This window comes from Ruditapes philippinarum, unplaced genomic scaffold, assembly GCF_026571515.1.
Source record: "Ruditapes philippinarum isolate M1 unplaced genomic scaffold, ASM2657151v2 ctg6933_1_1_1_1, whole genome shotgun sequence".
Classification (NCBI taxonomy): Eukaryota; Metazoa; Mollusca; class Bivalvia; order Venerida; family Veneridae; genus Ruditapes; species Ruditapes philippinarum.
This window is the reverse complement of record NW_026866135.1, coordinates 37,172-49,174: the sequence shown is the minus strand read 5'-3', so window position 1 is coordinate 49,174 and position 12,003 is coordinate 37,172. Positions and strand designations below refer to the sequence as shown.

Genomic DNA, 12,003 nt, shown 5'->3' with positions numbered 1-12,003 from the left:
CCTGACCCCTTAATCAATAGGGGTCATCTACTAAGACCAATGCACCTATGCCGTTTGAGGGCCAAGGGCCTATAGATTGTCAAGTTTATGATCGGAACCTTTTTAGCCTATAGAGTAAATGTTACCTTGAACTTTGCCACTTGACCCTAAATTCAATAGGGATCATTAACTTTCAAGACCAATACACCTTCAAATTTTGAGGGCCAACAGAGCATGGATTGTCAAGTTATTGGTTGGTAACCTTTTTACCTACACAGTCAGTGTGACTTTGACCTTTGACCCTTAAATCAATAGAAGTCATCTACTTGCCAAGATCAATGCACCTATGCTAGTTGAGAGCGAAGGGCCTATTAGTAGGCAAGTTATTGATCTGAAACTAGTTTTACTTATAAGGACAATACAACTTCGACCTATGAGCTTTTGACCCCAAAAGACAAAGTAATTTACATTCGGGTCCGAACTATAACTTTGTCATGCATAGAAGAGTTTTCAAATAGTTTGGCACAAATGTCTACCACATCAAGATGACATGTTGTGTGTAAGACCCATAAAATGAATAATGAATATAATCTCCAATTGTGATAGCATGAAATTTGGACGCGACACATCGTCTTGATGTGGTAGACATTTATGCCAAATTATTCTGAAAATCCGTCGATGCATGACAAAGTTATAGTCCGGACACGAATATGTGTACCTATAAACTCTTATTGTGATGAAGTGAATCTTCAAAATGTTGACGTGATACATCGCCTTGATGTAGTAGACATTTATGCCGATATATTCTAAAATCCGTGGATGCATGACAAAGGTTGCAGCCCGGACACAAATGAGTGTACTTATTTACTCTTATTGTGATTATGTGAAACTTCAAAATGTAAGTGTGACCTAAACCTTTGATGTAGGGACGTGGTTTGCTTAAATTTAAGCTAAATAAAAGCAAACAATCTTTCTGACCATTTAGAATATTTGGGCTGTTTATGTTACCTCTGGAGACTTAGCAAGGTTTTTGAATAGTCGAGCTGTGTCACCTTATTTTTTACACGCAGTCACCCACACTCGAACCAGACATAACATTCAGCTAAACAAATTGTCTTACCATTTTTCAAAATATTAAGGCGGAAAATTGATATATCTGTGTAAACATAATCGTTTGGCCACATTATTTCGTGGAAAATACAAATGTTACTTCTATGTAAATTGAATAAAATTTAAACAAATATGTAGATGTTTTAGACCCATTTTGGTTGGGACGGTAGCTTAAACCCAATATTATCCTTTTTAAACTTAAGCTGAACAACTTATATTGACAAATTGGCAGGATATTTGGGCTGACTAGAACTGCCACTGTCATGGCGTGAATACCCTGCATAATGTTTTGTCAGAATCAACAGTGGTCATTTAGAGCTCAAGAACAACCTTCCTGCCAAATCTGAGGGAAGTAAGCCAGTGCATTGCTCATTTATGTATTTTACACGTTTTAGAAGAAATTTCCAAAGTGACCTTTACCTTTGACCTACTGAACTACTGACCTCAAAACTGAAACTGCCAAGTCATTACTTACAAACGCCACCCAAATTCATGCATCTTTGTCCTGTCGTGTTTTATGATGAATATATGAGAACATTATTATATAATTGTTTAGCATTATGGCATTGACCTCTGACCTAGTGACCTAATATCAATAGAGGGCATGTACTAGTCAAAACAAACCTGAATACTAAATATATGAAGACTGTTGACCAAAACATTCTAAAGCCATTGAGTAGACAAGCTTTGCACTAATGACCTTGACCTTTGAACTAGTGTCTTCAAAAGCAGTATTGGTCACCTAATTGTCATGACCAACGACCATACCAAATATGAAACTGTGGGTCATAGGAATCGTAAGTAATTGAGCGAACACGATTTTAGTCCTGGCCTATTCCTTGACATTTGACCCAGTTACCTCAAGATCAATAGGGGCCATTTAATTATCATGTCTTATCTCCATGTCAAATATGAAGACTGTGAGTCAAAAGATTATTGGGCGGACAAGCGTCTTAAGTCAAGGCCCCTATGACAATGACCTTTGACATAGTTACCTAAAAATGAAACGGGGTCATCTACTAACCATGGCCGATATCATTACCGAATGTGAAGACTGTGAGGCAAAGGATTCTTAAATCATTGGGCGGACCATGAAAATCCGACGACTGCCAGACAGCCGGACAGACAAACTGATTCCAGTATACCCCCCTACAACTTTGTTGTGCGGAAGTATGAACATGTTTCCTCTAGGTTTTTTCCAATTTTAGCTGTCTGACCTAAATGTTGACCCCCAGATCACCCATATTCAAACTTGACCCATTAATCATTCAAGCAATCTTTCTGACTAATTGCCAATTTGTTTGACCCGAAATATTAACCTTTAGAGTGTTAACAAGGTGTTTCCATAATAAATATTCAAATATGAACGGGAAATAATCAAAGCAAGATTTCTATTTTGTTATTATAGCCACATAAAAGAGAGCAATGCCATGTAAGAGCTGTTGGAATGAACGAGTTACAGAGTAACAAACGTCCCCCACCTTAGGGAAGTATTAAATGAAGCATAAAATTGTGCTACATCAAAAAGATTGAGGTATGGTTTTTGTTTGTTTGTTTGTTTCATTTTACGCCTTTTTCAACAGTATTTCAGTCATATAGGCGGGTAGTTTCCTAACCATCGTTCCTGGAGAGTTACACCAGTACTAGACTACCTTCCTCCGCGCTAAACTACCAAAGCATCTCCCGGGGATCGAACCCACGCCAGAGAGGATCAGGACTTTAAGTCCAAAAGCATCTAACAGTTGAGTAAGACAGGCTGTCTTATCATGCCTAAACAGAACGTTTTAAGTAAGTTATTTCAAAATTGTTTGATGCGACAAACATATGGAGTCCATTTCTACATCCCCCTTTTTTCTTCCAAAAAGCAGGGAACAATTACCCTATACAAAGTTTATCTCTAATACTTTTGAAGTTATTCTCTGGATACGAAAACACAGACTATGATTCTTTTAATTGAAAGTGTGACCTTGTAAAACTGAACTCATAATGAACCCTATAACAGACTATATTAATATGTGCCTTGACCTTAGTGTAGGCGACTGGTTATTGCACATGACACAATATCCAATTATTGTGAACATTTGTGCCAAGTATTTACAAAATCCCTTGATCTGTAAGGAAGTTATAAACCGGACACAAAATATACCCTATAACAGACTATGTTAATCTTTGACCTCTATGTGTGATTTTGACTTTGAAGGTAGGGGTTAAGGTGTTGCGCATGACACATCATCTTATTATTTTGACTATGTGTGCCAAAGATTTCAAAATCTATTGATCTTTATAAGAAGTCAAAGACCTGACATAATATATATCCTTTAACAGACTATGTTAGTTTTTTTACCTCTAAGTGTGACCTTGAACTTGGAGGTAGGGATACAGATGTTGCGCATGACATATTAATGTGACTATTTGTGCCAAGTATTTTCAATATTCTTTGATGTATGAAAAAGTTATGGTGCGGACACAAAATATACCCTATAACAGACTATAATCTAATGTTAATGTGTGACCTTGACTTGGAGGTAGGTGACCGGTTGTTGCGCATGACACATTATCTCATTATTGTGAACAATCGTGGCAAGTATTTACAAAATTCCTTCAAAGAAAAGAAAGTTATGGACCGGATACGAAATATACACTCAAATAGACAATGTTGACCTTGAATGAGGAACTGCCACCTTGACCTTTGAGGTAGGGGTCTGGTTGTTGCGCATGGCACATCGTCTTATTAAAACAAACATTTGTGCCAATTTATTTCAAATTTTATTGATAAATGACAAAGTAATGAAGCAGACACGAAGATGTGACGGACGAACAGACGGACAGACAGAGGACGGAAGGATGGAGCCTATTTCTATATCCCCCTTTTTCTTCGAAAAGGCGGGGACAATAAGAAATGAATGCACATTTTGTAATGATTACATATAATGTCTATAAACATTTGCAGTCCATATTTTACATATCCTTGGATGTTTAAAAATCGTTTTAGAAGCATAGTTATATGCATATATAAAATTCACTCAAACGTGGTTACATACTTAACTCTACTTTAACTCATCTTACAATAATTTACAAGTCTCAGAAAATTGTTTCCGCCAATTTTGACTCAGGGCTATAATTTGTCAACACACATGGTTAGACACCTGTACGCGTGTTTAAAGGCAAATATTTTGCTTTATGATTATACAAAAATTTAGATGACTTTTAAAACATTGTCAATTATACATTCAATACCTTAAGCTCCTCATGTTCCTCTTCAGCAGCAACATTTTCTGACATTTCATCCTTGCTTTCAGAAGTTATAACGAAATCCTTCTTCTTAAGCTAAAGAAAGAAAAATCATTATGTGATTGATAATATTGTGTACATACATGCGTGCCTGCATGTGTGCGTGCATGCATGTGTGTGTGTTAATACTGAATTTTAACATTATCACAAGTTTCTTTTGTTTAAATTATCATACTTTTTATGCAGACTTTTAAAGTACTGTAACATTTAGACATTTTATTAAAATCTAGTTTTGAATGAAGATAATCATTTTCTGAGATTATTTAATTGTTGTATAACTATTATGTTATTTGTTAATATTGCGACAATATATTTTAATGTATTGTAGATTAGAACATACATGTGCAATACTTGTTTTCAATAAAAGTTTGAAATGTCATTACATAATAAACGCCCAAGTGATATTGATTATGATTATGCAAGCTGATTGTTTAAGATATTTGATAATTTTTTAATCATTTGTATCTAATCAAAAGTCAGGAAGCACAAAATTAGTATTAAATATTCGTTTTACATTCGCTCGGTACAGATTACAGTACACTTTTGAAATACGGTGTGTGATATAAAGTTCACTTATTGTCAGTACTGATATTTTGTTTTTCAATTTGCAAACAAACTGTAGCCTCTGAAGGAGGAAATATAGCAAAAAGATCAGAAAACGGAGAAAACAGAAACAAATGCCGACAACTGAGAATAGAATATATCCACACAATTTATATAATTTTCAATTTCAATTCTCTTTATCATGTATGGTACAAAGCAGAAAATATCAATAGGGACAGCTTTCCGCCTTCAGTCTAAAATATTTATTAATAACAGTAGCTGGTAAAAGTTAGCAGCAGCTAAGTCATGGTTCTGGTGAAGAACGTGCTCAGGACATTTCAGAGGAAATATAACATGTTGAGGGGAAAATATACCTATTTTGGGCTAAGGGAAACAGCCTTTATTGGCTAGGTAAGATACAGGAAAAGCATAACTGCTCAGATATATGCGACGCGCTCAGCAAGTTTTAGATCTTTGTGAGAGAAAACGCTAGCAGAGTCATTTAGTTTATATAATATTCATTCGTGGATTTGATTTAATCTTTAGTAGAAAATTGTCTCAAAATCATATAACTACTACACAAAACGATGCATATAATAAATTATTACTTTGTCATTTAAAAGCTATTGTAAAATGTATTATTTTTTTTTTTTGAAAATTGAAAATCTATTTTTTTTAATGTATTGAAATGCTGTTCAGCTATTTTAAAAAAATAGAAGTCTAGAATGTACATTTTGAGGATCACAGATCTATATTATTTTTTCTTACACTTTTTCTTTACTGAAACTAACAATTTTAAACTATAATATGTTTTTGTTTGTTTTTATATTATTTTTAAAGTTTTTATTTCAGTTCATTAGTATTTAATAGCTTACAGCTTTTGATTTTTAAATTTTTCTGTAATTCATTCACATTAATCACTTTATTTTCTTTTAAGTATGAATGTGAAGGTGTGTTTATTTAAAATAATTATAAGATTTCTTATAATTCAAGTTATAATTTATTATGTATACTTACTTCTTGAAGTTTAAGGACAGCTTGCTGTGCATCTTGTCGATGTACAATTTCCTTTCCATCTTGTAGAACAGCTATCATATCCTCAATGTAAGTATTAGCCTTGCTTTCCTCTAATTCCATACTTGTTGAGTGTAAAATGTCATTTCTATACTGTCTTACCTATTAAATGAAAAACATATCTAAGACTAACTTGCACACATAAATGTTCAGGAATGAGAATAACAAGAATATAAAGATAAGAGGGCAATAACTCCAAAATTAGGGAAAGCAGAACTATGGTTCATTTGCACTACACTTTTACCAAATGGGATCTAACTACCTACAAAATTTCTTGTTGGTATTTCCTGTAACGTCAGAGTTATGTAACATCATTACACATTTGTGAAAAAAGTTAAAGGGGTTTATCATTTTTAATTAAAGTTAAATAGACATTGTTTTTTATGCTTTTGATGATGAATATACAAAGCAATTATCTTATAATGAAGCTCAAAAATCTACAATCTAACATCAGCACTGCAAAGGGTGAGCAAAAAATGCCGGCATAAATTAATCAAGAATATTTTTTTTTTCACTTAGAGAAAAAAAAATCCACTGAATTAAAAGTACATAATAATAATAATATACAAATGGATTTACCTTTGAAAAAAGATTGTTTGGTCCTGTAACATTGCATCCAATACGATTATGATTTCTTTGTTATTTATTATAACATATAGTAAATCAGTACAAGGTGTGTCCGCTGCCGATGATATATCCTTGCATTAGCCTCATAGTTATATGGACATAATTTCACCAAGTGCAGTAATGGGATGACTCTTATCAAAACTCAATAACAGTTATTCAATAACTGCACTAAGGTGACAATAATCTCTTTTACTTTTATACTCAATTCACATTTTACTGTTGTAAAGCTTTATGTTCTACAAATTGAACTTAAACATATAGTATACAAGTGGAGTTACCTTTGAAAAAAGATTGTTTGGTCCTGTAACATTGCATCCAAAATGGTTATGAAAGTACTTGTTATTTATGATAACATTTAGCAACCCAATTAATTCAGTGTCGACTGCTGATGTCTTGTCTTTGCACCCAGGAACATTTATAAAACATTTACACACGCTCCATGGGTCTGTTGACCACTGTTGACTATCACTATTTCTCCAAAAAGGTGCTGGTGGTGTTGATGCATGATACTGTATAATGCTGTCATAGATGGCACCACATATGTTGTTTGGACAGCGTTTCGTTTTTTTTGGAAAACAACAGTTACAATTTTTTTGTAGTAGGGGACATATCCCTTTTGAGACTGGGACATGATCTGGCTGGAGAGTTGTTATCTGACAGGCGCCGCATGGAACGTTTGGTTGAGGAGTCTTTGTTTGTTGTATTTTGTTTATAATATCGTTGTGTTGCTGTTTTCCTATGTCATCACAAAATGGCGCAAGCCCTTCTTGAAGATAGCGAAGGCCTAGGCCTGCCTTGACCCACTGTCGGTATTTGTTGTTCTTTAAATGTGTCTCATGTGCCATCTCGATTTCTAGAAAAAAGGTTATATTTTTTTATTACATTTTGTAAGAATCCAAGGTAACGAAACTTTAAATAAAAATGAACACAAACAGTTACAGGTCCTGCAAGCTGGCCGAAAAAGGACTGTGACCTCTGCCTAACAATGAAGGTGTGGCTACTTTAACATGTAGCTCATATTGGCCCCCAATCACTCACATATGAGAATCATCAAAACAACCAGAATAACAAGTTGTGTAACAAATAACAGTTGTCCCTAAAATAATGTTGGAGGTGGAAAGGATGTTATGGTTGGAAAAGTATTTAACAATTGGAGAGTGATCTATGTGTTCCATAACCTTACATGAAACACATGTTAGGGAATTTTGCCTATAGTTGACAGGTACTGACTTATCTGCATATTGCATTTCTTGAGGATTAGGATTACATGGTTTATTGAAACGATTGTCAAACTTTGGTAATTGTGCTTGGCATGTTGTCAATATCTTGTTTCATATTGCATATATTTTATTTCGGTAAACATATTTACATTACTTAGGTTACATTACTTACAAGACATATATCCCAATTTCTCAAATCTTTCGAAAATATTATTTTTAAAGGTTTTTTTTTTCAATTCACAGGGCATGTGAAATAACGAACACTTCTTAATCATAATATCATTGAACGACATTTAATAGTTTAATCCTTTAAAAACTATAACACATGCATAGCTTACCTGTGGAACTGGTCATCTGCAATGACAAATGATTTTATTTAACCAATCTAGGAAGGACCGCTAAAGACTTCTAAGGAGGCACAGAGGGCTGCTGAGAAGGTACAAAGGACGTTTATATACCTCCTAGGGAATTTTTATAACATATTTCATTATGTTAAATGATAAAAAATGTATAATTTAAAGAAAAAAATAATTCTGGTCATATAACTAATGCTTTTGATGAGTTGCAGCACCCTGAAGGACTGCTTAGGGGCACAAACGACCGCTAGAGAGTCACAAAGGACATTAAAATACCTCCTAGGCCATTCTTATATATTTCAGTAAGTTTAGTGATAAAAAATACATCATCTTGAGAAAAAGAAAAATTTTGGTGATATAAAAATCATCTTGAGAAAAAGAAAAATTTTGGTGATATAAAATAATGATTATTTCGATTGTTTGATGAGCTGCAGGACCGCTTAGGACTGTTAAGGAGGCACAAATGACCTAAAATTACATCCTCATTCATTCTTATAACATATTTCAGTAAGTTTAGTAATCAAAAATGTATTATTTTAAGAATAAATATAAATTTGGTGATAGAATTTATGCTTTGGATGAGTTGCAGGATTGCTTAGAACTGCTATGAGGGCACACATCACTTCTAAGAAGGCACAAAAGGACCTTAAAAATACCTCCTAAGGCATTCTTACTTCCCTATCAAATATTACTCTATGACATTTGTTTAAGATGGTGAAACATTACTTAATACAGTGAAAATGTAACATTTATATAAGTGTTTTCAACATAAATAAATATAACATAATTAGAAGCAATTTGCGTCGAGTCAATACAAACAGTGGTATCAAACTAACAACATGTCCTAGACATCAAAACAAAACAAAAAACAAAACAAAAAGACAAAAACAAAAAAAAACAACTAAAAACAAAAAACATAATAAAATTCAGTATTTTGATGTAAATTAGACTGCTTACAAATAGTCGTAACTAGGGTTTCTTAATCGGACAAAACTCATAATCGATCATCGAAAATAATTGAACCACCCTTTTCGATCAATCATCGATTATATAATCGAAACATTTACAATTACAAAGTAAATATGTACAATGTTCATATCATGCTTAAATATTTATAAGAATTCAATTTCTATGTAACCACCACTTTATCAACTGAAATAAATTAGTTTAAAGATATACTATGCTCATCCTTGAGTTAAATATTTTTATCAAAAAAATTCATTAAAATCTATTAAATTATTATGTCTCACTTCCAAAAAGCAATGAATAAACTATGTATGGGAACAAGTTCAGTTGGTTACCTTTCTTAACAAAACTGCCAGTTTTTTTTTAATGACACTATATATTGATATTGCAACCACCTTTAGTGTGTAGATTAATTTTATACATAACATATCTTCTTTGTGTGAAGTCAAAACATATTTATTTTATATTTACAAATAGACTGTGTAGCAATTTTTAATATTCTCTAATGTCAAATTTGAGCATAGTATACCTTTAAACTAGCATGCCTCACTGTCAACTATTAACTACATGGTCACCAATACTTTCATATTCAATTGAATGAAAATTATTGTTTCAACCAAAACTGGCTTTAATTTAGTGTTGTTATAATACAGTAACAGTGAGTTACTTAAGTAACAGAAAGAAAATAAATTACCGATAATCGATTATTAAACTTTGTAATCGATCATCACTGATCGGTTCTATAAACGATCAATTTTCGATTATACTCGATCATCGTTTAATCCCTAGTCGTAACAATAACTAGTCTTGCTTAAAATTCATCCTGTATATTTCAGAAGTTGGGCAAATACGCTTGATAAAGGGTTTAAATATCACATCCAGACAAAAATAATACTTTATAAAATATAAGTCATGTTTGGTATCTTCTGTCTGTCACGGATATGACTTTCATAGAACGCAAAACGAATATAATTGATAATTTTTTTATTAATGGACAAATTTAACGATTTTTTGCATGTAATATCATTTTATTATTATAAAACATCGTATCAAGAGTAACATAATGAAAAGAAATTACTTGAAGTTGTAAAAGATAAGTCATATCAGATACTTAAAGTCATATCCGCGGATATGAATCATATCCGGTATTAAGTCATGCCAACTGGGACGTGTGCTACATTATTTTTCCTATTGAAATAATCCTACTCTTATTCATTTTTTAAATGTAACTAGCAAGAACAAACACTGGTTTAACAACGATTTGATTAATTATCATGTTTGCTTTTTTTTGTAAACATTTCTAGCCCGATGGGTTTAAAACTTTTATAAAATTTCCTACTTTCGTTTTCAATATAGCTATAAACTTTGGTTTTTGTCCTTGGCACTCTATTTATTTATAGTTTCATATTTTGCGTATTTAATTTCAGTATAAAATATTTTACTTAAAGGTTACATACTCACAAGATATTTATCCAAAGTTCCTCAAGTCTTGCGAAAATATTATCCTGCATTTAACCATCCTGTAGCCCGGGTCTCCACGATTCCGGTGTACATATTTTATACAAGGTGTTTTTCATATAAAATTTTACTAACTTGATAAAAAGAAGGGATAAACAACTTCATTAACATTTAATCCTCTTAAAAATGCATTACAGAGTTCTGTTACTATGAAATTCTCGCTCACTACAAATGTAAACAATCATTTTATTATGGTCGACCATTTTGTATGACGTAGTTAAACAGACTTCATGCTACCGGTGCACTGGTAAAAATGTTATTTATATGGAAAGCCATTGCAGTTTTAATAGCAAAAATATCATTTTAGCATTCTTGTATTCATATCTAAAAAACAAACTTAAAAACAACATAAAAACATGTGTTTCAATAGTTTACTGTTCCTCTTTTATCACCCCAAGGGATCTCTGTATTAGAATCTTACACTCCCAATTACAGGTGTATATTTTACCATGTGACTGGATTCAAAAATGTCCCCCCTTCACCTAATTTTAGCGTTGTTGTGATTTTCTGGTCCTTTTATATCATTTAATCTATTTTATTTCTATATGATGAAGATTAAATATCAATATGGCACTTTACACAGTCTCCCTTAAAGGACTGAATGAAACTGACTTTTTAATTTTCACAAACTATTTTATATGCACTAATGGCTTTCCATAGATTATTTTTTCCCGCCAAAAATGATGTCAAAAGGTCAAGTGACATGCAATGGAGGTTGAATGACGTCACCACCTGTCATTTTTTTATTTTTTTGGAAAAAAAAGTGTTTTGTAGAGTGACCAATTTATGTAATGGAGGAATATGATAGTAAAATAGAAATAAGGTAGGATCTGTGAAATATTTCCTTCAGAAACTCATGAAAATGTTTAAAAACTTTGAAATAGCCACTATTACTGGGAGCATGTCAATATAAACACTCGGTAGGTTGCGTTAACAATAATATCGCGAGATATGTGAATATACCGGTACCATGGAGTCACCGGTATCATTGGGTTCGAGTATACTATATTTTACAGTCGCAACTGTTCGGCCCTTACCGTCAGTCTTCGGATAGAGTGAGACAGCATCACACTAAATACCGTATTCGGGTACATACCGGACAAGACACTTGAATGATAAAATGCTAAAATCTCGCCTTTTCACCTAACGGAATGAACTTTAAATCGTCTAATTCATCTTATCACACCGATTTATATACGATAAGGAATGGAAAATGTGATAATCGGCGAAAAAACATATTTGTCTCTTTTGTGATCATGATTTTTGCAAGCATCTAGAGGTATTGCTCGATGCATACAGGGACATATTAAGGTCAAGAG

At 32.8% G+C, this 12,003-nt stretch overlaps 1 protein-coding gene across 2 annotated transcripts; it reads right to left on the bottom strand.

Annotated features, from left to right (window-relative positions):
• Positions 1-4,138: 4,138 nt before the first annotated feature.
• LOC132731427 (uncharacterized) lies at positions 4,139-11,718 on the bottom strand. 2 transcript variants are annotated; one of them, XM_060717609.1, is made up of 5 exons: positions 11,688-11,718; positions 10,624-10,691; positions 6,903-7,477; positions 5,941-6,099; positions 4,139-4,416 (listed from the first exon to the last, which is right to left on the bottom strand). In XM_060717609.1, exons 3-5 carry the CDS (start codon positions 7,467-7,469, stop codon positions 4,312-4,314), a joined length of 831 nt encoding a protein of 276 aa, XP_060573592.1. In that variant the 5' UTR covers positions 7,470-7,477; positions 10,624-10,691; positions 11,688-11,718; the 3' UTR covers positions 4,139-4,311. The 2 variants fall into 2 exon arrangements, with proteins under 2 accessions (XP_060573592.1, XP_060573591.1); XM_060717608.1 differs by having other exon boundaries at positions 4,140-4,416; positions 10,628-10,691.
• Positions 11,719-12,003: the final 285 nt, after the last annotated feature.

Coding starts and splice junctions, on each gene's coding strand:
- LOC132731427 (XM_060717609.1), bottom strand. CDS start 7,469: ATGGCACATGAGACACATTTAAAGAACAACAAATACCGACAGTGGGTC. Junction 6,100..6,902: donor CAAACAATCTTTTTTCAAAG/GTAACTCCACTT, acceptor TTCATTTAATAG/GTAAGACAGTATAGAAATGA. Junction 4,417..5,940: donor CTGTCCTTAAACTTCAAGAA/GTAAGTATACAT, acceptor TTCTTTCTTTAG/CTTAAGAAGAAGGATTTCGT.